Below are 27744 nucleotides of genomic sequence, written 5' to 3'. Positions count from 1 at the left end.
ATAGAGCTTCAATCTGAGGCCATGAATTGGGCTCCTGACACAAGTCCTTATATTCGCACACAGAGGAAGCAAACATTCCCTGAAAAGAGGAAATGAACAAAATGCTTTTAAGGCCCATCATTTTCTGAAGTATGCAAAACTAAGTGGCTAATAAATAATTAACTCTAGGATCTGATGTTAAACATTAGGTGCTTATTTATCCCTCTCGGCTCAGATCCTTTGCTCTACTGAAGTCAACGGAGCAATGCTGATTAGCCGAGACCAGCCGGATGAGCTGACCGGCCGAGAGTCTGGCCCCCAACTCGCCAAGGGATGGCATGTGTTGCTCTTACCCTGATTCTCTGCTGTTTAGCACATGTTCAAAGTGGGTGCAACACAACACCAAACCAGAACAGCAGCATTTTACTCATTTTGCCCAGTTATGTGACCTACTAGAGCTGGTCAAAGTGTTCAGTGGACCAGAAAATGCAATTTTGTTCAAATTGAAACTTTTTACGTCCATTTTGAGGATTTTTTTTTTTTTTTTTTAGGGGAGAACTGTGGGATTCATCTTAACTTTCTCGGGTTTGATAATGTCCAAACATTTTGCTTAAGCTATTTTGTTTCATTCTGACCTATTATATTGTTTTGGCATTATTGAAACAATAATGGGTGTTTGAACGGAATGGTTTTTGGAATTTCTGTTCTGTGGAAAATTTCAACTTTTCAGTCCAATTCAGGATGAATTTTTGAATTCATGGAAATGGAAACCCGATTTCCCAGACTAGTTTTTAGTGTTTATACAGGGTGCAAAGCAATACAGGATCATTGATAGGCTTAAAAAAAATATCTGTTTGTATGATTAGCTAAAAGACTCTCCTGTGTCCCAGTGCAAAAAAGGTTGATAGTTTCCTTACCTCTATTTATTTACCTGTGTTTTGAGCGAGGTAAATAACTTCTCCATCTACACTGACATTTGATCAGAACACAGAATCGCTTAGCTGCTATGTATAAAACTTTCAAACCCAGCTATGCCACCAAGGAGACTAAATCCAATTTTCAAGAGTGCCTCAGTCACTTAGGAAAATGGGACTTAAATGCTTAGAAAATTATACCATATATCTCGTTAAAATGCAATTAAAGCACAGGCAAGCAAGGAAGGATCGTCTTGTGGATATGATACTGGACTGGGACCAAGGAGACCCTGGGTTCAATTCCTGCCTCAGCCACAGACTTCCTGTGTGATCTTGGGCAAGTTGCTTAATACACTCTATATGTCAGTTTCCCCATCTGTAGAATGGGCACAATAATTCCCTAACTCAGCAGGGGGTGTTTAAGGGTAAGATTCATTTAATGAACGTGAGGTGCTCAGATATTATGGTGATGAGCGCCATGTCAGTGCCTGGATCAACAAAAGCAAGAAAATGTTGAGGCAGAAGTAGTGGTCTCTGAGAACAGGAGTTCAGGTTCCAATTAGAGTAGACGAAACATTCATAGATAAAGAAAGATACCTGCACGAAAGAGACACGCTTGAGCCTTTCCTGTGTCTGTTTAATTTTTACCAGACATCAAACACTTATAAAAGGATTTGAACATCAGAGTTAAGTACATGCACCATTACAAATATACAGAATGTTCTCACATCACAAACTACATGTGACTTCCAAGTCCTGTCTTTAGGGTTTGAATTTTGAACAGTTTCATAATATATCCATTCAACTTACATTGAAGCAGAAATAATTAAGGGTGGTTGTTTGTTTTAGTCATTCAGTGCCTTGCTGAAATATACAGACTATATATTAAATATTTGGCATGATAATTGCAATAAGCATAAACTTTACATATACTACACACTATATACAACACTTTTGCGTCATCAAGACAATCAAAATGCAGATTAGCTGTGACTGACCCCATCAATTACCATAATATTTAGGGTATTAAGCAGTGGGTCAGCCAGTATTAGTTGCTTCCAAAGGATGGCTTCCAGCATTTTGACTGTCTGTGTCGGGATAATGTTGGTTGATGTTGCTTGCTCTAACTTGCTGAAGTAAGTGTAATGCAAGTTTTACTGATTTAGTGCCTGATCCAGGGGAGCCTTTCCATTGACTTTAATAGGCTTTAGATGAGGCCTTTAAAGCCAAATCCTGCCCTCAGAAATATGTCCTGCACAACTTCCAATGAAGTCAACGGTTTGTGTGAATGCAGCTCGGTGAAGGGAGAAACTTTATGCACAATAGAGCCATGAATGAAATCCATGCATGCTTTACTGCATCAGTAGAATTTGATTTTTCTTGGGATGACAACTATGAAACAAGGGCTATTGTTGCAGCTATTTTACACCGTCACCAGCCTCCTTAAACCGTCCAAGTCCAAGCCAATTACTGTACAACTAAAAGGACACTCTCTGCCCAAACTTAACAAATCTAGGCCTGCTCCTTGAAACCTTGGCATATGGCAGGCTGCCATCTTAGGCTCACTCTTGGCCTCCAAAGCTGGCCTATTCTTTAGTTGCTGCTGGAACGTTTGCAATGGGCAAATTGTTATGTGGATGGAATGCCGCTATGTACACACGTACTTAGAGAGGATACTCTTAAGTACAAGAAGGTGATCTAATGGTACAAAATACAGCCTAGCAATGGAAGGGTCTCACATCACAAGCCACGGAGAGGCAGGAAAAACTGTCTGAAATACTCGGTTTGTACTCCAGGTCACAAAATTAACTTGTAATTTGAACTTGGACTGTGGATGTCCCCAAAAATGTGGTGTCCCCAAGTCGGGGATTGGTGCCATTTGGTACTATTTAGTGCCATTAGCTAAGACATCAATTATCTGTAAAGAGGATTTTCATAAGTATTCTGCCTTTGCATCTTCCTCAGCCCCTAGATGACCAAAGAGGGCTTGTGAAGCCAGACAACAGTCTGAAGTCTTGAATTAGGCGAGCTGGAGAGGAAGAAGTCCAGTGGTGTACTGAAACGGAAAAACAGCTCTCAAAAGTGGTCTAGTTTAGAGGAGGGAAGATGAATGTGATCAGATGGCTCCTATCCGTACCAGAGTTTAAAGAATGAATTTGAGGAAGAGGGCATTTTGGTGAAGGCCACTTCCTTGTGTGATCACAAGGTCACGGTATGTCAGTATCAACTGATTTGTATTGGCTTCTAAGGTCTATTGCACCAGAACAAATGTGGAGCTAACAGATTGACTTTCATTTCCATTTGAAGTCTGTCCCGAATCTTAATTCTGAACAGTAGGTGTATAATCAGAGATAGCTTTGAAGAGACAGCTATACACTGTCAGCCTGTGTCTCTATGGTACAGTATTGATACCTATTACAGATCTTAAGATACTTCACCTCAGACACACACAAGCAAGAATGAGAGACCTCCACGGAAAGGCTTTTTTATATCTATTATTCCCGCTGAACGTTTGCACAGATCAGCAGCACGGTTCAGGTTGAGACTGCTTTCTTAATGCATAACAAAAAAAATGACAAGCATGATGATCAGCATGAGCGATGGGTCAGAGAGGAGCAGATTGACACCAGAGGCCAGCTGGTACTGCTGATATTGCTGTGTGCACATCTCCTGTATCACGTGCGTCATGACTTTAACTTCTACCTGGGTCACATTTTGATTTTCATTGGGATCAATGTTGTATTGGGTCACTGTGATATTCACACAATCCCGCACAAACCTTCCCTCTGGCACGGAGTGGTCGTCGTATTGCTTGTAGTACACTCTGTTGGGATAGCGGTTGGAGTTTTCATTCCACCACAGCCGCTCGTCAGGATGGTCGAAATTCATGTGCATTCCTGACATTGCACTTCCCAGGGCGTAGCCGCCTAGGCCGCCCACCACGGCACCTGCCGCTGCCGCTCCTGCCACAGCTTTCATGTTGGTTTTGGATTTATCAGGCTTCCAGGGCTTCTGGTTTTTGAAGCTTGTTCCGCCACCACCAGGGTTGCTGGGGTAGCCGGGATTGTGGGGGTAGCTAGGGTTCCTGGGGTAGCCGGGATTGGGGGGGTAGCCGGGATTGGGGGGGTAGGCGGGATTGGGAGGGTAGCCGGGATTGGGGGGGTAGGCGGGATTAGGAGGGTAGCCGGGATTATGGGGGTAGCTAGGGTTTCTGGGATAGCCGGGATTGGAGGGGTAGCCGGGATTATGGGGGTAGCTAGGGTTTCTGGGATAGCTAGGATTTTGGGGGTAGCCAGGGTTGCTGGGATAGCGGTTGCCTCCTGTGTTCCCACCGCCTCCACCTTTACCCTTTCCTTTTTTGGAAAGGGAAACGTCGCTCCACATCACAACAAAAAGGATGACTACCCAGCAGGTTATCTGGTACCTCCCCATGGTGATTAGTCTGTAAAAGATAATTATTTGATTTAAAGAACAACCTGATGTATAAAAGTGTTTGATATGCACAATATTGCAACCAGATGGTAGGGGGAGGTCTGCTCAGCCTCATTTATATTTGACTTTAAATAACCTCCCCATTAACAAATCCGCATTTACTAACAGTTACCATACAAATGGTATAAGATACTGCAGCATTTCTTTGTACACAGAACAGGAGAAAACTGTGACAGCAATCAGCACATGTTGATTTTTTCAGTGGGTGCAACTGTATTTCTAACCCAGAGAGAAGGAGGTCTTGCATGAGGTCTAGGGTCATGGTCTGCCTTTGGTTGCATCTACGGGGCTCCCATTACTGTCTGCATCCGAGGGCATTATTCAACGCTTGACTTGTGAAATCATGATCAACACACAATCCGTTTTAGATCACTGCAGACTGAATGCATTGAATGTATATAAATATTAGAAACCCACTTAAATTAGAGAAGCAATAGAAGTAAAAGTCATTTTGCTAAAAAGGCTATTTTCTCTTAACATGCACTTCATTCCTGTGGACGAGAAATGCCAACCAATGAAGAAGAAAGAACAGACCTGATATATGATACCTAGTGGAAACGGACCTTGTTACTTCTGCTATATCTGACCTGTTAAATTAGCTGCAGTTTAAATTTAAAAGCACATTCACTTAAACCTGCTCTGCAATATTTTATGCTAAATCACAAGAGGAGATTTTGCTCCTTGTAAAGGGGTATGTGTGGGTATGGGGGGAAAAAACCAAAACAAATACAAACCAAATCTCAAATTTGGAGGAATGAAATTAAAAACATAGTTTAGAAAAGCTGTTTCTTGCTGCTGTTTTGAAGTGTACACCTGGGTTCTGAGTTAGAGGTGCTGAATATCCTCACCTCCCATAAGCTTCAGTGGGAGTAGTGGGTGCCTTACTGATTTGACCTTATGGATTTCTTCAAAAGAAAAAAAAATCCAATTTTTGAGTGTTCACTTTTTAAAAAAACCTTTTAAAATAAAAAGCAACTTGAATACACCAGTATTGATGTTCGACAGGGGGGACGGATAGCTCAGTGGTCTGAGCATTGGCTTGCTAAACCCAGGGTTGCGAGTTCAATCCTTGAGGGGGCCATTGAGGGATCTGGGGCAAAAATTGGGGTTTGGTCCTGCTTTGAGCAGGGGGTTGGACTAGATGACCTCCTGAGGTCCCTTCCAACCCTGATAGTCTATGAGTCTCAGATTTGTCATCTAAGAAGAATGGCTCAGGTGTGGAGATCTCTCAGATCCTCTGTTATAACGGGAGGAGGGATAGCTCAGTGGTTTGAGCATTGGCCTGCTAAACCCAGGGTTGTGACTTCAATCCTTGAGGGGGCCATTTAGGGATCTGGGGCAAAAAATTGGGGATTGGTCCTGCTTTGAGCAGGGGGTTGGACTAGATGACCTCCTGAGGTCCCTTCCAACCCTGATATTCTATGATTCTATGATTCTCATTTACATCAAAGCCTCTATTTAGGTAGGTGTAAATTATATTTATATATGTCAATGCCTTTGCACTATTGCAGCCGTGTAAATGAGAATCAGGCCCCATCAGTCAAAAAACATCACAGGAAGCCTGCACAACTCTTGTCAGCAAAAAGACAACAAAGCATTGATGAGAAAAGTCTGGGCATATCGAGATAGTAACCAGGTTTGCAACAATATTTCGCAGTAAAAGGAAGAAGACACGCACGCTCTTTTGTGATGCAGAAGTTCCAACAGATTCAGCTCAGAACTGAGTTCAGACAGAAAAAAATGATCAAACAACCCTCAACGTAAGAGCAAAAAATGCATTTTTAACAACAAGCCATGAGAAAAGTCATGCATTGGCAGCTTTACAATGTCAGGGGGAGGCGGAAGGAGAAGACATCCAATTACTGTGTATTTCCCAATGTTTGTGTCTCAATCACTGCACATTGGCAGGATAAACGCTAAGGAAAGTCCAGAAAAGACACTGAGGACCCATTTCCACCAGAATTAAGAACGGTCATAGCTGAAACCTCAGCTCCTTCCTAAGGTGTAAGTGAATGATCCACCAGAAGCCAAAGCAGCATTGATTTGACTGGCTTCTGTGTGTTTGAATCAGTTCATCCTTTGTTCTTCCAACTGGACCTACACTTGCGAGGCAACAGTGTGCGGAAACTGACATAATTCCGGTCTCCAGTGCTGGTAGGGTAGGAATCTTGTCAGCTCCAGCTCACTGTTGGCTCTGGAAAGCACAAGGTACAAGCACTAACATGCAGTCCCAGCAACGCTCGCTCCACATCCTTGATCAGCTTTTGGTGTGTTCAGCGGTCGATGAGCAATTTCTAGTTTGTCACATGCCATGGCACAAACACAAGCATCATCTAATGAAGTGAAAGCAGGAAGAGAGAGGGAAAAGGCCTTATACTAGACAAAGATTTGGCTGAAGCGGTGAGCCATCCAGCAAGCTTTAAGGCTAACATGCTAAGTGGCTGCCAGAGGAAACCAGTTCCAGTCAGAGATGCTCCAGCAAAAATATCCTCCCTCCTGCCCCAAGAAGGCACAAAGGCACCTCAGGTTATCTTCACCATCACAGGGGAAAAAAGCAGTCTGAAGTAACCAATTCCCACATCATATTTTAAAGGGACAATGCCCACCCAAAATCTAGCCAAAGTTAAGAGCAGTTTCAGATGCTACACCTGCCCCAGTTTTTGAGGATGTTTACAATCACATTTCTATTTTAAATGCTTTTCATTGCCCTGTTAATATGTGCAAATTGGACACAAACACTAGGACAAAGTGTCCATCTACAAAGTGCCATCAAGTGTACAAAGCAGATAAACTGGAATTTATTTTGTAGTGTAGGTCTTAACGTTAGGACATGTCTTTGCTGCCAGAAAAGGTGTGTTTTACAGTGGGATAATTTATGTGATTTAGTTTCCTCACTGTGAAATCCTCGCAGAGACAAGGCAATGTAGTTCTTACTGTGATACAGCTAGCTGAAGAGAACCATGGGCAGCGAATATAGCCTTGACCTGGCCTAGCTACATCTCAGTAAAAGCGACCTGTGTCTTATCTTATGAGGATTTTACAGTTGGATAACTAATACACGTAATCCCACTGTAAAAACATCCTTTTTGGCAGCAAAGACAAGACAGCTGTAGCAACAGTAGGGCCAGATGTATAAAATAAAAGGTTTGCAAATATAGCTATCCCAGGAAACCCTCCCAGCGTAGATGCATCTTATAGCAGTATAGCTGCCTTGAACAAGCTAAACGATAACTAGCAAAAGGACTTTATGCTGGTATAACTTTATTTACACCAGGGGTTTTGCTGTTAGAGAAATATAATTTTAAAAAAAATCACACCTGTAATTGAAGTAATAATCCAACAACTACCTTCTACAATCCTTGTCTTCACTAGGATTTCACCTCATGTTAGTTATCAGGTTGGCTAGCAAAAAGTAAGAACATACTTTCTTGTCCCTAGTGTGGACACGCTTGCTCCAAGAACTTGTGATGTTCCTCCCTGTATCAGGTGTGTTCCTTTTAGATTACAAAACCAACTACACTACTCAAAGTAAAGATGTACTATCAGTTTCTATCAAGATATAATTCTCCCTATTCTTTCTGTTCCCTGCTTTACACGGACTAATACCTTATTTGCTTATCTGACCCCTACTGAGAGGGAATTTTCACTCCATTGTCCAGGAAGAGCACCAAGGTTGGGCTTGTCAAAAGAGCTAAGGGAAATGGGCACCCAACTCTCATTGTACGTTGATGGGAATTGGGCTCTTGTGCAAATCCCAGATCAAGTCCTGGTCTAACTAAAATTAATAGCAAATCCTAACTTCAGTGGGGCCAAAATTTGTCCCTAGATCTTTTCCCCCCTCAGACTACAATGAATTCTGAACCCATCAGGACATAGGAGAAATTTCAGTTCATTCTTCTAATGGACATTACCCTTCACAAGTGTGGGCTGACTTTACTCTGTGTTTGTGGTGCCCAATTAACTACATCAGTGAAATCCTCCCGAAGATCCTCCGTGTCATTCCTTAGTCTTGAGTAACCTCACTTACTTTGCCACCTCATCATTCACGGCTCCCCCTTCCAGATGGTTAATAAATATACTGAATAACACAGGCCCTAGTTCTATTCCATAAAGCACACTCTCTACTTTTAATGACAGGTTTCAGAGTAGCGGCCGTGTTAGTCTGTATCTGCAAAAAGAAAAGGAGCACTTACGGCACCTTAGAGACGAACAAATTTATAAAATAAATAAAATAAATTTTTGTTCGTCTCTAAGGTGTCACACGTCCTCCTTTTCTTTCTACTTTTAATGTCTCTCCATGCTGAGAACTGGCTACGTATTCCTACTCTTTGCTTCCTTTTATAGTGAAATGAGTCCATGCAAATTTCTTTCAATCAGAGAGAGTGCCAAGAATGGAGAGAGATGAGTCCTAACAAAGCACAAGGGTGATTAAAGCATGCAGATGAATATGGAATGCTGGAATAGGGTAGCTGGCCCCTGAGGGGCTTCAGGCACCCAGTCTAGCTGTGACAGGCTGGCTAAGGAGAATGAGCCAACCCAGATCCACATGTGTGTAGTTAATTACCAAGGTGGCCGTTAGTTTTGGAACACCTGGGCCTAATACAGGCTTCTGAGGGCTCGGTCAAGAGGAGAGGAAGCTTCTCAGATGAGCTGATTAGAGAGCCCAGAAAAGGAGATATAAGAAAGGTGCTCCAGGAGAAAGCAGGTGTCCAAAGGGCTAACAGGGCGAACACCTAGGGAGGCCCGGTCCCAGGGAAAGGACCTAACCAGAGAGTAAGAGGGGTCCAGGTCGTTAGGGAAGAGCGGCAGGGGCATGATCTCTGCAGGGGCCCTGAGTCAAGGGAAGGAACCCGTCCACAGCGGATGCCCGGAGGCGTGACTCCAGTGGAGGATCCCAGGTCGAGAGGGCCTTACGAGTGAAAGATCCCAGACGGAGGAGGAGGAGGAATTCAGGTTGGGGAAGACTGACTAACATTAACTTGCACCCCTTTCTCCTCTTCCCACTCCCATCAATAAGATGCTGGAGTGAAGGCTTGTTTGCATACCATGTTTCACCTCTGAGTAAATGAACTAGATCCCTCAGGGGGCAGTGTTATCTATATACAAGCCTCAAGGAAATCCTTGATAGTCTACAGGGGGAAACTGAGTCAGAGACGCAACTGTGGTTCTGCACTCGGCCACCAGGGGTGAGTGCCCCCATACCAATCACCCATTTACTTTTCTTTAAGTGCACCAATGAAGCAGTACGCTACATCTAAACAACTGAAACGTGTACAATTTTGGCTCAGGGAAATAGATACGATGGTTCTTGGCTTCTGTTTGTAAGGGGGGGAAAACAAATCGGCAATTTCTCAGCACAAGAGAGAACCTATGAGCCCCAGGAGGATACAGGATGGGTTAAAGAGGATTACAAGGGAGAATAGGAATGGAGAGAACTTGCAGCCAGAGGCAACAGGGGATAGACTAGAGAATAGCACCGTCACCAGGAAAAGGCAGGTCTATGCGATCGGGGACTCTTTACTGAGAAGAATAGACAGACCTGTAACCAGAGCAGATCCAGAGAACAGGAGGGTGTGCTGTCTTCCAGGTGCTAAGATACGGGATGTAGACCTGAGGTTGAAAAGGATTCTAAAGGGAGCAGGAAAGAATCCCCTAATTATCCTTCATGTGGGAACAAATGATACGGCTAGATTCTCGCTGGAAAGTATTAAGGGAGACTGTGCTAGGCTGGGGAAGACGCTTAAGGAAATCGAGGCTCAGGTGATCTTTAGTGGGATTCTGCCTGTTCCTAGACAAGGGCAACAAAGGTGTGACAAGATTATGACTATCAACAGATGGCTTAGGCAGTGGTGCTATAAGGAGGGCTTTGGGATGTATGGTCACTGGGAGGCATTCATGGACAGAGGACAGGTCTCTCGGGATGGACTTCATCTGAGTAGGGAAGGAAATAGACTTCTAGGATGGAGGCTGGCTCAACTGATTTAAGAGAGCTTTAAACTAGGCATTTGGGGGAGATGGTTGGGAGATGTCCAGGTAATCTCCATGCCAGATTTTAGCATTGAGAGGAAAGAAAACCAAGTAACAGAGGATACAGCTGTGGGCAGTGTAGATACCAGTCTAACAGGTTATACTGGCTGTAGAATGACCGTGCCTAATAGGGTACAGAATGTGAGTGAGGCCAAACAGCAAAAATTAAGATGTTTGTACACCAATGCGAGGAGCCTGGGTAACAAAATGGAGGAACTAGAGCGACTGGTGCAGGAAAAGTGAAACCAGATATTATAGGGGTAACAGAAACATGGTGGAATAGTCGTCATGACTGGACTACGGGTATTGAAAGGTATGTGCTGTTTAGGAAAGACCGAAAAAAAGGTAAAAGTGGTGGAGTAGCTTTGTATATCAGTGATGAGGTAGAATGTAAAGAAATAAGAAGCGATGGAATGGATACGACAGAGTCCGTCTGGGCAAAAATTACATTGGGGAAGAAACCTATTAGAGCCTCCCTTGGGATAGTGCTTGGAGTGTGCTATAGACCGCCGGGATCTAATCTGGATATGGATAGAGCCCTTTTCAATGTTTTTAATAAAGTAAATACTAATGGAAACTGTGTGATGACGGGAGACTTTAACTTCCCAGATATAGACTGGAAGACGAGTGCTAATAATAATAATAGGGCTCAGATGTTCCTAGATGCGACAGCTGATGGATTCCTTCATCAAGTGGTTGCTGAACCTACTAGAGGGGATGCCATTTTAGCTTTGGTTTTGGTGAGTAGTGAGGACCTCACAGAAGAAATGGTTGTAGGGGATAATCTTGGCTCAAGTGATCATGAGCTAATTCAGTTCAAACTGAACGGAAGGATTAACAAAAATAAATCTGCGACTAGGGTTTTTGATTTCAAAAGGGCTGACTTTCAAAAATTAAGGCAATTAGTTAGGGAAGTGGATTGGACTGAAGAATTTATGGATCTAAAGGTAGAGGAGGCCTGGGATTACTTTAAATCAAAGCTGCAGAAGCTATCAGAAGCCTGCATCCCAAGAAAGGGGAAAAAATTCATAGGCAGGAGTTGTAGACCAAGCTGGATGAGCAAGCATCTCAGAGAGGTGATTAAGAAAAAGGAGAAAGCATACAAGGAGTGGAAGAAGGGAGGGATCAGCAAGGAAAGCTACCTTATTGAGGTCAGAACATGTAGGGATAAAGTGAGACAGGCTAAAAGCCAAGTAGAGTTGGACCTTGCAAAGGGAATTAAAACCACTATAAAAGGTCCTATAGCCATATAAATAAGAAGAAAACCATGCAAGAAGAAGTGGGACCGCTAAACACTGAGGATGGAGTGGAGGTCAAAGATAATCTAGTCATGGCCCAATATCTAAACAAATACTTTGCCTCAGTCTTGAATAAGACTAAAGAGGATCTTGGGGATAATGGTAGCATGACAAATGGGAATGGGACAACTGGAGGTAGATATTACCATATCTGAGGTAGAAGTGAAACTCTAACAGCTTAATGGGACTAAATCGGGGGGGCCCAGATAATCTTCATCCAAGAATATTAAAGGAATTGGCACATGAAATTGCAAGCCCATCAGCAAGAATTTTTAAGGAATCTGTAAACTCAGGGGTTGTACCGTATGATTGGAGAATTGCTAACATAGTTCCTGTTTTTAAGAAAGGGAAAAAAAGTGATCCGGGTAACTATAGGCCTGTTAGTTTGACATCTGTAGTATGCAAGGTCTTGGAAAAAATTTTGAAGGAGAAGGTAGTTAAGGACATTGAAGTCAATGGTAAATGGGACAAAATACAACATGGTTTTACAAAAGGTAGATTGTGCCAAACCAACCTGATCTCCTTCTTTGAGAAAGTAACAGATTTTTTAGACAAAGGAAACGCAGTGGATCTAATTTACCTAAATTTCAGTAAGGCGTTTGATACCGTGCCACGTGGGGAATTATTAGTTAAACTGGATAAGATGGGGATCAATAGGAAAATTGAAAGGCGGACAAGGAATTGGTTAAAGGGGAGACTACAACGGGTCCTACTGAAAGGTGAACTGTCAGGCTGGAGGGAGATTACCAGTGGAGTTCCTCAAGGATCGGTTTTGGGACCAATCTTATTTAATCCTTTTATTACTGACCTCGGCACAAAAAGCGGGAGCGTGCTAATGAAGTTTGCGGATGATACAAAGCTGGGAGGTATTGCTAATTTAGAGAAGGACAGGGATATCCTACAGGAGGATTTGGATGACCTTGTAAACTGGAGTAATAGTAATAAGATGAAATTTAAAAGTGAGAAGTGTAAAGTCATGCATTTAGGGATTAATAACAAGAATTTTAGTTATAAGCTGGGGACGCATCAATTAGAAGTAACGGAGGAGGAGAAGGACCTTGGAGTATTGGTTGATCATAGGATGACTATGAGCCGCCAATGTGATATGGGCGTGAAAAAAGCTAATGTGGTCTTGGGATGCGTCAGGAGAGGTATTTCCAGTAGGGATAAGGAGGTTTTAGTACCGTTATACAAGGCACTGGTGAGACCTCACCTGGAATACTGTGCGCAGTTCTGGTCTCCCATGTTTAAGAAGGATGAATTCAAACTGGAACAGGTACAGAGAAGGGCTACTAGGATGATCCGAGGAATGGAAAACTTGTCTTACGAAAGGAGACTCAAGGAGCTTGGCTTGTTTAGCCTAACTAAAAGAAGGTTGAGGGGAGATAGGATTGCTCTCTCTAAATATATCAGAGGGATAAATACCGGAGAGGGAGAGGAATTATTTAAGCTCAGTACCAATGTGGACACAAGAACAAATGGATATAAACTGGCCCCCGGGAAATTTAGACTAGAAATTCGACGAAGGTTTCTAACCATCAGAGGAGTGAAGTTTTGCAACAGCCTTCCAAAGGAAGCAGTGGGGGCAAAAGATCTATTGGCTTTAAGATTAAACTCGATAAGTTTATGGAGGAGATGGTATGACGGGATAACATGGTTTTGGTAATTTAAATATTCATGGTAAATAGGCTCAATGGCCTGTGATGGGATATTAGATGGGGTGGGATCTGAGTTACCCAGGAAAGAATTTTCTGTAGTATCTGGCTGATGAATCTTGCCCATATGCTCAGGGTTTAGCTGATCGCCAAATTTGGGGTCGGGAAGGAATTTTTCCTCCAGGGCAGATTGGAAGAGGCCCTGGAGGTTTTTTGCCTTCCTCTGTAGCACGGGTCACGGGTCACTTGCTGGAGGATTCTCTGCTCCTTGAAGTCTTTAAACCACAATTTGAGGACTTCAATAGCACAGACATAGGTGATGTTTTTTGCAGGAGTGGTGGGTGAAATTCTGTGGCCTGCGTTGTGCAGAAGGTCAGACTAGATGATCATAACGGTCCCTTCTGACCTAAATATCTATGAATCTATCTGTACCCTGGTTCACCACCATGGTTCCTCTTTCCTCGAGAAAGATTTGATTTGTATAATACTCTGTGCAGAGAAATAATGTGCAAAGAAGTGTTAGACTCATGATAGAAACTTCTTTATTTCTAATGCTGAAAAAAACATTTGGCAGGGCAGTACATACAGGAGAGTAGGGTCCGTAGATAATGGAGTCTTGAATTTTTAACGTACAGTAGCTTACGTCTCTCCGAGTGCTGCAGTTGCCATGGCAGAGGCAGGTATTTGTGGCCCAATGTTATTCAATACATTATTAAACCACACCAAAAAATCTGAGTCAACTGCTGGTTTGAGAGCTTTGACCTGAGTGTTCCTTAATTAAAATGCTTATTTAAAACATACGACAGCTTAAGTGGATCACAGTATAAACCCTGCAAGTGGCTGACTATGGTTACATAACCTAGCAGGATTCTTGTACTTAAATATGCTCTCTGCTAACCAAAACAGAGCAATGGAAAGATACAATAACACATGCCCCATGACTATAACAATGAAGAAACAAAGCCTTGGGTTTTTGTTGTTTATGGGATTGCCTTACCCCGCAGAATACTTTAAAATGAGGGCTGTAAAACAGCTAGATGTCTTTAACTGTCTCTGTTCCTTTCTGATCTCCATAATGCCTTGAAACTGAAGTACTGACTGTCAGTGATCATGAGGGCAGTGGGTTTAAAAATAGTCCAAAGACATGTTTGTATTTTGCATTAGTCAGCTCTGTATATACTCAAAAAGGAAGTCATATTCATAACCTCACTGGGTAAACTGTACCATTTTTTACTAACAAAGCCACGTCCCTTCCTGAATACAGACAGAAAAGCTCAATATTATTCATATGAAGATCCAAGCCTCCTCTTAAGCAAGTAAAGTAGTTATTAACAAGAATGCAATTGGGCTTTTTCATCAGACATGTTTCAGCAAAGCACTGGAGAATGTTTCATCTGGGTTGTATTAGATAATCTAGCTCACTGTGCCAGGGCAAAACAAACCGATAAACAAGGCGGTGGCTCAGAAATTTGTGTCTAATCACGCATCTGTTTAATGTCTCTGCAGCCTTAGGGGTGGGGTTCCTGCCTTATGTCAGGAAAAGATGAATTGCCACGATAAGAAGATATGTTATCCATCCCTACGTTACCGACATAAGCGTTTGAGAGAGTAATTATCTTGGAAAAGGTATCTGTTTACAGGTAATGATGCTGTTAGTGTTTATCCATCTGTACGTTTTGTGTACGCTCAGGGCCTGTCTCTGCAACCTTTACAGAAGAAGATCTCAAAGCACTTTGCAAACATGAATACACGGATCCTCACAACGTAATAGTATTGCATCTCACCGTTTTGCAGGTGAAGGGTTTCTTCACAAAGGAGACACTGTCAGGGTTGTATGGAACAAGGGTTATTTATCTAGATCCTAAAGTATAGTGAGCATTTTCTAGACAAATACGGTTTGTGCCAAGAAGAGCTTACAATGATGATTAAAGAATCAGGGACTGAGGAGAGAGAAATGGAGAATGAGGGTAACAGTTACCCATTCATGAGTTTGCTGTGGTTACGGTTGTGGTTGGGGGAATTGGAGATACTTGTTTTGCAAAAAAGAAAAAAAAAAGTGCTGGTTCTTTTTGTTTTTATCCAGTCGGCTTGAGACGGGGGCAAGGGGATGGGGGTGAAGAGCTGAATCTGTACAGTAAGTGAAGGCAGGGAGGGAAATGGTGGGAGAGGAAATGGGAAAGGACATGGAGGAGAAGAGAGGAGTGGTCAGGAAGAGAGCGGTCCGGCAGAAGAGGGGTGTGGAAGTGTCAGAGAGTGGGGAAGATATCAGAAGTATCCATCAACAGAGTGTAGGGACAAGTCCCCGGGTACAAATGTTGAAGCTGAAATGCTCTTATGATGCCAGGAAGCTGCTATGGTATGGAAACAGCTCCCATATTGCTAGCTGTAGGACACGGGGGGACTGGCCAGTCTGAGGGGAAACCCAGGATGGGGCGACAGGTGGGCGTGCCTGTGAGCAGCCGAAGTGAGCTGTAGCTCACGAAAGCTCATGCTCAAATAAATTGGTTAGTCTCTAAGGTGCCACAAGTCCTCCTTTTCCATTTCCAACCTGCAGCCGGAACAAGCCGGGGGTAGGATTTTCGAGAGTTCCTTTTACTGTAAGGATCGTGCGGGTGGACTGGGCACGGGGGCAGGAGGTAGGAAAGGCCAGGTTCTTGTTAAGGGAGGCGGCTGCTGTGTTGTCTCAGGGGTAAGACGGTTTTACGCCTTCTACCGCCCCCAGCGCATTTCTGGCACTGACATACACCAGGGGAAAAGCAGGCTCTGCTTTCAGAGGGAAGATGGGGTGAGTGCCCCCCGGTACCGCTGCCTCGGGTCTGGGGTAAAGGAATAAGTGGATGTGAGCAGATGAAGTGGGCGGGGGGGGGGGGGGGGAATTTGTTCCTGGGCCTGTTCCGCTGCCTGAACAGAGAAACAAAAATCAGTTTTCTGCTCTGACTTCAATTACCTTCGGCTCAGGGCCTTCGTGCCTAGGCAGCGCTAGGAAAGGAGGAGGGGCCAGGTCCAGAATGAGAACAGCCCGGGCAGGGAGGCAAGGGACCCCCTGCTCCCCTCCGACCCACACAGCGCGTCCCCCCCCTTAACCTTCTCCTGGCCCCTTCGCCCCCGGACTGATGCCGCCTTTTGCGGCTCGATTTTTCAGCTGAGGGTGGGGTGGGGCTTTCCCCTCCAGGCCCCGCTCTAGCTCCAGGGTCCCCGCTGCCCGCCCGGCTGCCTGCGCCCCCCGGCCCGGAGAGCCCCCGGCCCCGCACTCACCTGGGCGCCGCGCTGCGCGCTCCGCCTCCTCGGGCTGCGGGCTGGGAACTGCGGCGGCGGCTGCCCCCGAGAGCCGGGGAGGGAGAGACGCGCACGGGGAGGAGCCGGGCGCCCGGCCCGGTCTGGTTCCCTCCTTGCCCTGCCCCTGCTCACCCCCCGGCTCCGCCTGCCCCCCCCACCCTCACCCCACTGCCCTGCCCCCCCAGACCCTGCTCACCCCCCGGCTCCGCCTGCCCTGCCCCCCTGCTGCCCCCCCACCCCACTGCCCTGCCCCCCCAGACCCTGCTCACCCCCCGGCTCCGCCTGCCCCACCCACCCCACTGCCCTGCCCCCCCACAGACCCTGCTCACCCCCCGGCTCCGCCTGCCCTGCCCCCCTGCTGCCCCCCCACCCCACTGCCCTGCCCTGCCCCTGCTCACCCCCCGGCTCCGCCTGCCCCCCCCACCCTCACCCCACTGCCCTGCCCCCCCACAGACCCTGCTCACCCCCCGGCTCCGCCTGCCCCCCCCACCCCACTGCCCTGCCCCCCCACAGACCCTGCTCACCCCCCGGCTCCGCCTGCCCTGCCCCCCTGCTGCCCCCCCACCCCACTGCCCTGCCCTGCCCCTGCTCACCCCCCGGCTCCGCCTGCCCCCCCCACCCTCACCCCACTGCCCTGCCCCCCCACAGACCCTGCTCACCCCCCGGCTCCGCCTGCCCCCCCCACCCCACTGCCCTGCCCCCCCAGACCCTGCTCACCCCCCGGCTCCGCCTGCCCTGCTCCCCTGCTGCCCCCCCACCGCACTGCCCTGCCCCCCCCAGACCCTGCTCACCCCCCGGCTCCGCCTGCCCTGCCCCACTGCCGCCCCCCCACCCCACTGCCCTGCTCCCCACAGACCCTGCTCACCCCCCGGCTCCGCCTGCCCCCCCCAACCCACTGCCCTGCCCCCCCACAGACCCTGCTCACCCCCCGGCTCCGCCTGCCCTGCCCCCCTGCTGCCCCCCCACCCCACTGCCCTGCCCCCCCCAGACCCTGCTCACCCCCTGGCTCCGCCTGCCCTGCCCCACTGCCGCCCCCCCCACCCCACTGCCCTGCCCCCCACAGACCCTGCTCACCCCCCGGCTCCGCCTGCCCCACCCACCCCACTGCCCTGCCCCCCCACAGACCCTGCTCACCCCCCGGCTCCGCCTGCCCTGCCCCCCTGCTGCCCCCCCACCCCACTGCCCTGCCCCCCCTGCCCCTGCTCACCCCCCGGCTCCGCCTGCCCCCCCCACCCTCACCCCACTGCCCTGCCCCCCCAGACCCTGCTCACCCCCCGGCTCCGCCTGCCCTGCCCCCCTGCTGCCCCCCCACCCCACTGCCCTGCCCTGCCCCTGCTCACCCCCCGGCTCCGCCTGCCCCCCCCACCCTCACCCCACTGCCCTGCCCCCCCACAGACCCTGCTCACCCCCCGGCTCCGCCTGCCCCCCCCACCCCACTGCCCTGCCCCCCCAGACCCTGCTCACCCCCCGGCTCCGCCTGCCCTGCTCCCCTGCTGCCCCCCCACCCCACTGCCCTGCCCCCCACAGACCCTGCTCACCCCCCGGCTCCGCCTGCCCTGCCCCACTGCCGCCCCCCCACCCCACTGCCCTGCCCCCCACAGACCCTGCTCACCCCCCGGCTCCGCCTGCCCCCCCCACCCCACTGCCCTGCCCCCCCACAGACCCTGCTCACCCCCCGGCTCCGCCTGCCCTGCCCCCCTGCTGCCCCCCCACCCCACTGCCCTGCCCCCCCCAGACCCTGCTCACCCCCCGGCTCCGCCTGCCCTGCCCCACTGCCGCCCCCCCACCCCACTGCCCTGCCCCCCACAGACCCTGCTCACCCCCCGGCTCCGCCTGCCCCACCCACCCCACTGCCCTGCCCCCGCACAGACCCTGCTCACCCCCCGGCTCCGCCTGCCCTGCCCCCCTGCTGCCCCCCCACCCCACTGCCCTGCCCCCCCAGTCCCTGCTCAACCCCCGGCTCCGCCTGCCCTGCCCCCCTGCTACCCCCCCATCCCACTGCCCTGCCCCCCCCAGTCCCTGCTCACCCCCCGGCTCCGCCTGCCCTGCCCCCCTGCTGCCCCTCCCACTGCCCTGCCCCCCCCAGACCCTGCTCACCCCCCGGCTCCGCCTGCCCTGCCCCACTGCCGCCCCCCCACCCTACTGCCCTGCCCCCCCCCCCAGACCCTGCTCACCCCCCGGCTCCGCCTGCCCTGCTCCCCTGCTGCCCCCCCACCCCACTGCCCTGCTCCCCCCAGACCCTGCTCACCCCCCGGCTCCACCTGCCCTGCCCCCCTGCTGCCCCCCCACCCCACTGCCCTGCCTCCCACAGACCCTGCTCACCCCCCGGCTCCGCCTGCCCTGCCCACCTGCTGCCCCCCCCACCCCACTGCCCTGCCCCCCCACAGATCCTGCTCAGCCCCCCGGCTCCGCCTGCCCTGCCCCCCTGCTGCCCCCCCCACTGCCCTGCCCTGCCCCTGCTCACCCCCCGGCTCCGCCTGCCCCCCCCACCCCACTGCCCTGCCCCCCCCCAGACCCTGCTCACCCCCCGGCTCCGCCTGCCCTGCCCCCCCCCCCACTGCCCTGCCCTGCCCTGCCCCTGCTCACCCCCCGGCTCCGCCTGCCCCCCCCACCCCACTGCCCTGCCCCCCCAGACCCTGCTCACCCCCCGGCTCCGCCTGCCCTGCCCCCCTGCTGCCCCCCCACCCCACTGTCCTGCCCCCCCCAGACCCTGCTCACCCCCCGGCTCCGCCTGCCCTGCCCCACTGCCGCCCCCCCACCCCACTGCCCTGCCCCCCACAGACCCTGCTCACCCCCCGGCTCCGCCTGCCCTGCCCCCCTGCTGCCCCCCCCACTGCCCTGCCCCCCCCGACCCTGCTCACCCCCCGGCTCCGCCTGCCCTGCCCCCCTGCTGCCCCCCCACCCCACTGCCCTGCCCCCCACAGACCCTGCTCACCCCCCGGCTCCGCCTGCCCTGCCCCCCTGCTGCCCCCCCCACCCCACTGCCCTGCCCCCCACAGACCCTGCTCACCCCCCGGCTCCGCCTGCCCTGCCCCCCTGCTGCCCCCCCCACCCCACTGCCCTGCCCCCCACAGACCCTGCTCACCCCCCGGCTCCGCCTGCCCTGCCCCCCCTGCTGCCCCCCCCACCCCACTGCCCTGCCCCCCCCCAGACCCTGCTCACCCCCCGGCTCCGCCTGCCCCCCCCACTGCCCTGCCCCCCCCAGACCCTGCTCAGCCCCCCGGCTCCGCCTGCCCTGCCCCCCTGCTGCCCCCCCACCCCACTGCCCTGCCCCCCACAGACCCTGCTCACCCCCCGGCTCCGCCTGCCCTGCCCCCCCACCCCACCCCACTGCCCTGCCCCCCACAGACCCTGCTCACCCCCCAGCTTCACCTGCCCAGCCCCCTGATGCCCCAACTCAGCACCCCACAGCCCCTACTCACCCCCCAGCTCCACTCAGCCCTCCCCCCAACCCACCCCACTGCCCCAATCCTACGCACCCCACTGCCCCAACAGCCCAGCCCTGCACCCCCAGTCCCCCACCATCCAGCCTCACCCCCATTACCCCCAGCCCAGCCCCACACCCCCTACTGCCCCTTCACCCCACAGCTGAGCCCTACACCTCCCCTACCCAACCCAGAACACATCCCAGTAACTGCCACGTAGCACTTGCTCTCATACGCATGCCCAGCCCTGTCCAAGCCAGCCCAGTAGGCCCCACTGCACAGCCTCGATACCCAGTCTCCTCCACCCCCACATCTCAGCCCTCCAAACCCCTGCACCACACAACACGGCACCCACAACCCAATATCCACCACTTAACACCCCCCACTTCTCCATACAGCCCACTGCAGCGCCGCAGACCCTCTTCGAGCCGCCCCTAATGTCCCATTCCTCCCCACACACACAGCTCCTCACATTATCCCAGGGCCTTTCGCAGTACAGCCTGCCTGTCCCTCCCAATACTGCTCCTGAATACTTGATGTGTATGGAGGAGCTTCCAAATGAGGGTCTGAAAGATGCAGCTACTGCAGTGATATTAAAACAACGAGGAGTCTGGTGGCAACTTAATGACTAACAGATTTATTTGGGCATAAGCTTTCGTGGGTAACCCCCCCCCACTTCTTCAGATGCATGGAGTGATATTGGGGAATATGAGAAGCTGGAATAACACGAAAAAGAGATCGTATTAATACTGGCAGATAACGTGCATACGCCCAGCGTACGTTCAAGTTATTCCTCAGCACTGTAGGGCTGTATAGCTAAAACTGGCAAAACTATTTCCATTATAAACCCCTCCTTTTAGGGGATTACGCTTTAGCCATAAATATTCAGTTGTGCGATATAGTACATTTATAAAGTACAATGGGCTAGATGCCCAGCTGGTGTAAATCAGTGTAGCTTAATTGATTTACATTAGCTGAGGATCTGGCTGAATAGTTTTGCAATATTTTTAGGAATTAGATTCAGAAATTTTTTAAGATTGGGGTGGAGAGTAATGGGGGGGAATATGAAGGGGTACTGTCCATTATTTTAAGCTCAAAATTTGTTTGTAAACCCCGAAAAAACAAATAAACAACAACTCACTGCCACCAACAAAAAACAACTGTCTGATGCTGGTGCATGCTTTCGAAAATGGAAAGGGCTAGAAATAAAAGGAAACGGACAAATCTATTTTTAATTGCCTAAACGGAGTGGAGTGTAAATAATAAATAGCCCGAGAAATTTGTCCTCTTCAAACAATGACTGCGAACTCTTTCGCTATGGAGGAGTGACAGAAATTCCGTAGGCCTGGTCTACACTTAAAGCTTACATTAGTATATCTATGTGTTAATCAGGAGCGTGGGAGGAAAAAAACCACACCCCAGCATAGGCGTAGCTGTGCCAACAAAAGAGGGCTTCTGTCAGCAAAGCTCAAGTTATTTGGGGAGGTGACATTGGTACACCGACAATATTCCTCCTGTTGGCGTGTGCTGCATCTATGCTAGGCGGCTATGATGGCATGGCCTTTGTAATGTAGACATATCCATAGTTAAAGTTGCTACAGGGTTTCTTGTGTGTTTGTTTTTGTTCTCTACCTTGCTCTCCGCACCCCCTTTGCCTAATGACTCCTACCATGCAGATATAAGGCAAAAGAGCCTAAAACACAGGGATGGGGATAGAAAACCCTCCATTCATAGCAACGAAAGCTTCTATTCTCACATAGTTATGCTCACTTGTGGTGTAAGTGAGCACAACTCCATTAAACTAAATACCCTTAATAACATAGGAGTGAAATTTACACCTGTGCAGAGAGCTGACACAAAGCTTATGGACCACCTACATCTTGCCTAAACTCTGGTTTTGGGACATAAAGGGGACCTATATCGAGCAGAAGATTTCCGTTGACCCCACTGCACCTCAGTGAATATATTTCACCATCTATCACAAATCTTTGCACACAGTCATAACCAAGCTAACTCAGAATTCCCATCAGATGAAACCCAAAGTTTTCTCTTTCCATTAGCCATTCTGAAAGATATTACTCTATTCCACACATGCTATTGTCTTGAGAATCTCTTTATATTCTTCTTGTCTATCATTTAAATGGAAAAATATCCTCTGAGTGTGAATTATTAATAATATGTCAGAATAAAGTATCTTCAAAGTAGCTTGCACATTATATGGAATCCTCACAGAACTCCACTGAGAGAGAGGAAGAGAGAGAGTCATCTAAGACACCATAAGAAGAAAGCCAAAATAATGTTTCAAATGCCTTTTACTTTAGCAAAGTAAACACTTTAAACTGTCAGTTTCGCTCATAACTAAGCTGGCCAAATCATTTTGATTTTCTCATTTCATTTTGCTTTGACCTTTATAGTGTAACAGTTTTTAACATTGTATTTATATTGTTTTGATTAAATGAAACTTTTCCATGTTTCCAAATCAGACTTTTTTTCAGAATTTCTGTTTTTTGTGGGGAAAAATTGGGTTTATGATTCCAATTCAGAGTGAAAACAAATTTTGAAATGTTGGAATTTTCTGCAGGATGGAAATTTCCTTTTTTTCCAACCAGCTGTTCTCTTAACAGAAATTCTCCTATGTCTTACAATGGACAAACATTAGTTTTGTAGGAAAACCCAAACAATGAATCACAATAAAACACAAAATGCAAAATGAGCCAACCAAAAGATAACAATGAATATTTTGGGTCCATTTTGCAGCGAAACACAATTTTTATTATTCTGCAAAGTAATATATGACTGTATCCATTTTTAATCTCATAAAAATATCACTTGTACTTCTAAGTGCATAAACCAAAACAAATCCTTCAATATTTATAGACTGTAAATACATATATAAATAAATACTCTGTAAATGTGAGGGGATTTTATTTTGTGCACATAAATATTTCACTTTTACTTACAAATGTGTACAAACATATATATATGCATCTCTCTAGAGTATATAATACAGCATTTATTGAGCTTATTTCACGTCCAAGGACTCTCAGACTCTGTCACAAGCTTATCACACTGCTCTGCAATATGAAAATACATAATATTTCACAAATCCTACTTTGGTTTTGCTACACTAAAAATCCACGCCCGAAAGACAACCACTACTGGGGGTGAAATATGGGAACTGGTTACCAACACATGATATCAACATGATCAAGGAATCAAGATGGATGTATCCTCCTGAAACCAGCCGCCCAGGTTTAACTAGGGCAGCAAATTGCTATTACTCCAGTGGGAATTTAGGCCAGATATTGTGGCTGATACCTCCACTATTACGGAAGCTATTAGTAACCGCAATGGCTAGGACTTTGATTTTTATGTCTCATCCACAAGACTGCGCATTTCACTGATCTCTGAAATTCAAAAGCAGAGGAAGCTGAACTAGATTGGAGACAGTCTGAGATGGAATTTTGACACATTTACTGAGTCCAATTATCTTTAGTCGGCAAGGGCCTGATCCAGTGCCTACTGAAGGGCATAGGAATCTTGCAGTTAACTTGTGGGTGGAGAATCAGGGCCCACATACTCAAAATGTAGACATAGGAAGGTCTTTGCATCTCATCCTGGTCTGTCTATCTTCTAGCCAACTGTGTTTAAAAACTGAGACTTCAAACTAGCGCTGGGCAACATTTTTCAGACACATACCTTATTTGCCAAAAAATGCAGTGTCTGTCAACCCAAAACTATTTGTGAATGTGAGCCAAATAGTTGCAGTTGTAGAACATTTTTCAGGGTGTGTGTGTGTCCATTCAGCCCACTTTATAACCTTTAGCCCAGCGGTTTAGAGCATCTTCCTGGGATGTGGAAGTGCAGAAGCTGTTCCACTTTTATAAATACTTAAGTATTCACTGGGCCAAAGACAGAGAATGACTCTCTAGTCTGGTGCTTAAGACACTCACCTGGAGGATAGGGGTTTGACCCCACATCTATCTCCCAGGTGATACATTTCAGATTTACTGATCAATTCCAAACAATTTTTGGAACAGAATGGAACTATTTTTGTTTCTGGACTTTCTTTTTTTCCGATTTGCTTGGCTGAACCGGAAGATCAGTTATTTGCCCGGCTTTTATTTATAACCGATCAGTATCAAGCTCAGGAAATCGATTTTGACTTCAGAGGGCTTTGCATCCGGCCTGTGTGAAACTGGTATCTTTCTGCTCAACAGATCTGATCTGTGCAGATCATATTATGAGCTACTTTATTAACAAAACCAAAATTCTGTAGTACTGCCAACCCTAACCATTGAAAAATCATGAGACAAAATCACATTTAAAAAAAACCCAACAGCTTTGGGTTCTGCTTCACTTTCTGGTTCCTGAGCCTTTAGGGTACGCTCAGATCACATTTTCAAGCTTTTCTATGCAACTATGTGGGTTAGTAGTAATAACTGTTCTTTCCTCTCCCTGATATTGCAAGTGAGCAAAGTTCTATTCTACATAATCTAGGATAGCATGAAACGAAGAATAAAAGCAGACTACCATCACAATAAGCCTGTTTCAGCGAGGGCCGAGGCACACGTGACCAAATCGCAAATACCCGTCGCATCATTGAAAAATGCAGTAAGTACAGTCACCTATTGGCCACGCTTCATTGACTATTCAGAAGCGTTTGATACTGGCTTTGGAGGATGCTGTCAGACATGGGGATTCCAAAGCACGTCACTGAAGTCATTGCAAGTCTTCACCACCACCACCAGGCCCTGGTGCAAACAACAGCAGGTGACAGTGAGAAGTTTTCAACTGGGAAGGGTATGAGGTAAAGATGTATTTTGTCTGCAGGCCTCGTTAACATGTATGAAGAATTTATTATGACACAAGCCTGGGAAGGTTTTGACAAATTTCCCTTGGTAGTGTGCTGTATATTTAGACCTGTCGACTGTATTTTCCACTCCATGCATCTGATGAAGTCGGTTCTAGCTCACGAAAGCTTATGCCCAAATAAATGTGTTAGTCTCTAAGGTGCCACAAGGATTCCTAGTTGTTTTTGCGGATACAGACTAACACGGCTACCCTTCTGAAATCTGTTTCCTTGGTAACTTATTCCAGTATTTAGGGGAAAATGTCTAGCTATAAGGATATCTAAATATTTAAACAGGGAAGCTGAGATGAGATTTTCATGTAATCACTTGACCCCAGGAGCCTGGCCATTAGAAAAACACTAAAAATCACATGACTTGTGATAAAACCACGAGAGTTGGCAACACTGATTGATTTTTATTTCTTTTCTTTACTTCTGTTATCCCTTCAGATAAACACAGATGGTTTCTACTCTGCTCCACGCATCGACCGAATAATTAACTCCATCCTGATTGTGGAAGCTTTTATTATTTTTGGTGATGTTCAAGCCAGAAAGAACTCAGCGTGGCTTCTAGTTTCAGAATGAGTTTGTGGCACCAGCAATTGGGCTGCGGGAGGAAACCACTTCTAAATTGAGGAAATGGGATCCGAAGAAAGTGAAAGACCATCTGAAAGGCCACAATTTTTAGTGTCACTTTTTAGAGCTCTGTATCATAATCAGTGGAACTGGAGTCATGTTCTCTGGAGGGACTGTTATTGATGGGACACCAGGGGAAATGGGAATGTGGGATACCAGGGAGTTAGGCTGAAAGCAACTCAGCCATGCGGACAGAGTAGTCCACATGGTTTAATAAAGTTTTGCTTGTTCAATTTAACTTGTGTTCAGCTACACATTTTTGTGAATGAAACAAGCATAACTACGCTTCCCTGTGTAATCCACTCTCATGTCCAAGTTTGAGGGTATAAGTGGGGATTTAATTGATGTATAGACTCTTGCTGTCCTTCTGGATAAGGGTGACTTTCACCCTTTATGAATAGGAAGCAAAATAAATAGGTTTGACTCTGGGATAGTCTGAGTAAGTGTGTGTGTGTGTGAGAGAGAGAGATCACAGAGTGTAAGAGGATTTCCATTGTACCATGCCACATGTATGTTTATCCTTCTGACAAGATTAAGTTCAACAGAATAACTGCCGCCTGCCTAGAAAACGGGATGCACTTTGCATTGCTTGAATCTGAATATCAGTACTGAGTAAATATTTATTTCCGGAGTGGAAGGCAATTTAAGTGTTGAATGTGATGAAGGCCAACAAGTGAAGGCATGTTGGACTGGATGGTTGTTTCCTAGGCTAAGAGGCCAAATTCATCCCTGGTGCAAATGTGCTGTAGTCATGTGATCCCACGTCTTGTTTACCAGTATTTTTCAATAGATTTTGGGATTTGGGGGGCGGGGGGTACCTTCAACGGAAATATGTCATCAGTTGTACTTTGCAGGGATGTTTTGAATTAATTTTAATGGGCCAGATCCTCAATGCATATAAATCAATCTTCTTCCATTGGCTTCAGCTGAGGTTCTGGCCTATCGTGTTTGTAAAACACCTGGGAGATGGGAAAACCTTCTTAGAACCCCCAATCCTAAACACACTGAAGTTGACGGGAATTTTTCTATTGATTTTTTTCAAGGGCTGTAGACTAGATCATAAAATTCTAATAATTGTGAAGTGCTTTGATGGATGGTGCTATAATTTTATATTATTAGCTCCAAACTATAGCAATAAAATGTTGTTGACAAACACCAATTGAATGAAAAACATTACCTTTTCTTTCACTGTATTTAAACAGCTTGTATTTTTAACATAGAAGTTAAGCCTCTGTGTCCAATGCAGGTTTGTATGCTGAAATGTATTTTTTTCTTGGTTTTGAACAGTCCAATTTCAAATGTCTCTTGGGATGGAACTTATAACCAAAGTCTATTTTATAGTCTTGCAGATCTCTCCATTAGGAAGCTGTTCCTCATACTCAACCTAATCTCAGCTCTGACACTGTCTCCTTCTGTGGCCTTTGTCAAATCACTTAACCTCCCTGTTGCTGTTTCCCCATCTGTAAAATGGAATTCTAGAAGTGTAGGGCTGGAAGGGACCTCCATAGGTCATCTAGTCCAGCCCTTTGCACCCAGGCAGTAACAAGTATTATCTAGATCATCACTGACAGGTGTTTGTCTAATCTGTTCTTAAAAACCTCCAGTGATGGAGATTCCACGACCTCCCTTAGTAATTTGTTACACTGCTTAACAACCTTTACAGTTAAGAAGTTTTTCCTAACATCTAACCTAAATCTCCTTTGCTGCAATTTAAGACCATTCCTTCTTGTCCTAGCCTCAGTGGTTAAGGAAAACAATTTATTATTCATCCTCTTTACAATAATCTTTTATGTACTCAAAGACTATTATCAGGTCCCACCTCAGTCGTCTCTTCTCCAGACTAAAGAAACCCAATGTTTTCAGTCTTTCCTTGTAGGTCATTATTGGCTAGATCTTTTAATCATTTTTGTCGCTGTCCTCTGGAGTTTTCTCCCATTTGTTCTCATCTTTTCTGAAGTGTGGTGCCCGGAACTGGACACAATACTCCAGCTGAGGCCTTGTCAGTGCTGAGTAGAACGGAAGAATTATTTCTCATGTGTCGCTTACAACACTCCTGCTAATACATCCCAGCATGATGTTTCCTTTTTTTTTTTTTGGCAACTGTTTTAACACTGTTGACTTATATCGAATTTGTGATCCACTATAACCTACAGAACCTTTTCTGCACTACTTCTTCCTAGGCAGTCATTT

The 27744-nt window shown here is 47.5% G+C and overlaps 1 protein-coding gene and 1 long non-coding RNA gene across 2 annotated transcripts; one reads left to right on the top strand and one right to left on the bottom strand.

Annotated features, from left to right (window-relative positions):
• Positions 1-1504: 1504 nt before the first annotated feature.
• PRNP (prion protein (Kanno blood group)) lies at positions 1505-16704 on the bottom strand. The gene is made up of 2 exons (XM_084615274.1): positions 16621-16704; positions 1505-4335 (listed from the first exon to the last, which is right to left on the bottom strand). Exon 2 carries the CDS (start codon positions 4323-4325, stop codon positions 3447-3449), a length of 879 nt encoding a protein of 292 aa, XP_084471400.1. The 5' UTR covers positions 4326-4335; positions 16621-16704; the 3' UTR covers positions 1505-3446.
• On the top strand, positions 16012-25792 carry LOC311513436. Its single transcript, XR_014709726.1, has 2 exons — positions 16012-16150; positions 25369-25792. It is a non-coding gene; the product is annotated as an uncharacterized lncRNA (long non-coding RNA).
• The last annotated feature ends 1952 nt before the right edge of the window (positions 25793-27744 follow it).

The sequence above is a fragment of the Lepidochelys olivacea genome (assembly GCF_965140295.1).
Source record: "Lepidochelys olivacea isolate rLepOli2 genome assembly, chromosome: 26".
Lineage (NCBI taxonomy): Eukaryota > Metazoa > Chordata > Testudines > Cheloniidae > Lepidochelys > Lepidochelys olivacea.
Note: the sequence above shows the minus strand (reverse complement) of the source record. Positions and strands in the feature narration are given on the sequence as shown.

Excerpts from the sequence above, each read along its gene's own strand:
- PRNP (XM_084615274.1), bottom strand. The coding sequence starts at position 4,325 with ATGGGGAGGTACCAGATAACCTGCTGGGTAGTCATCCTTTTTGTTGTG.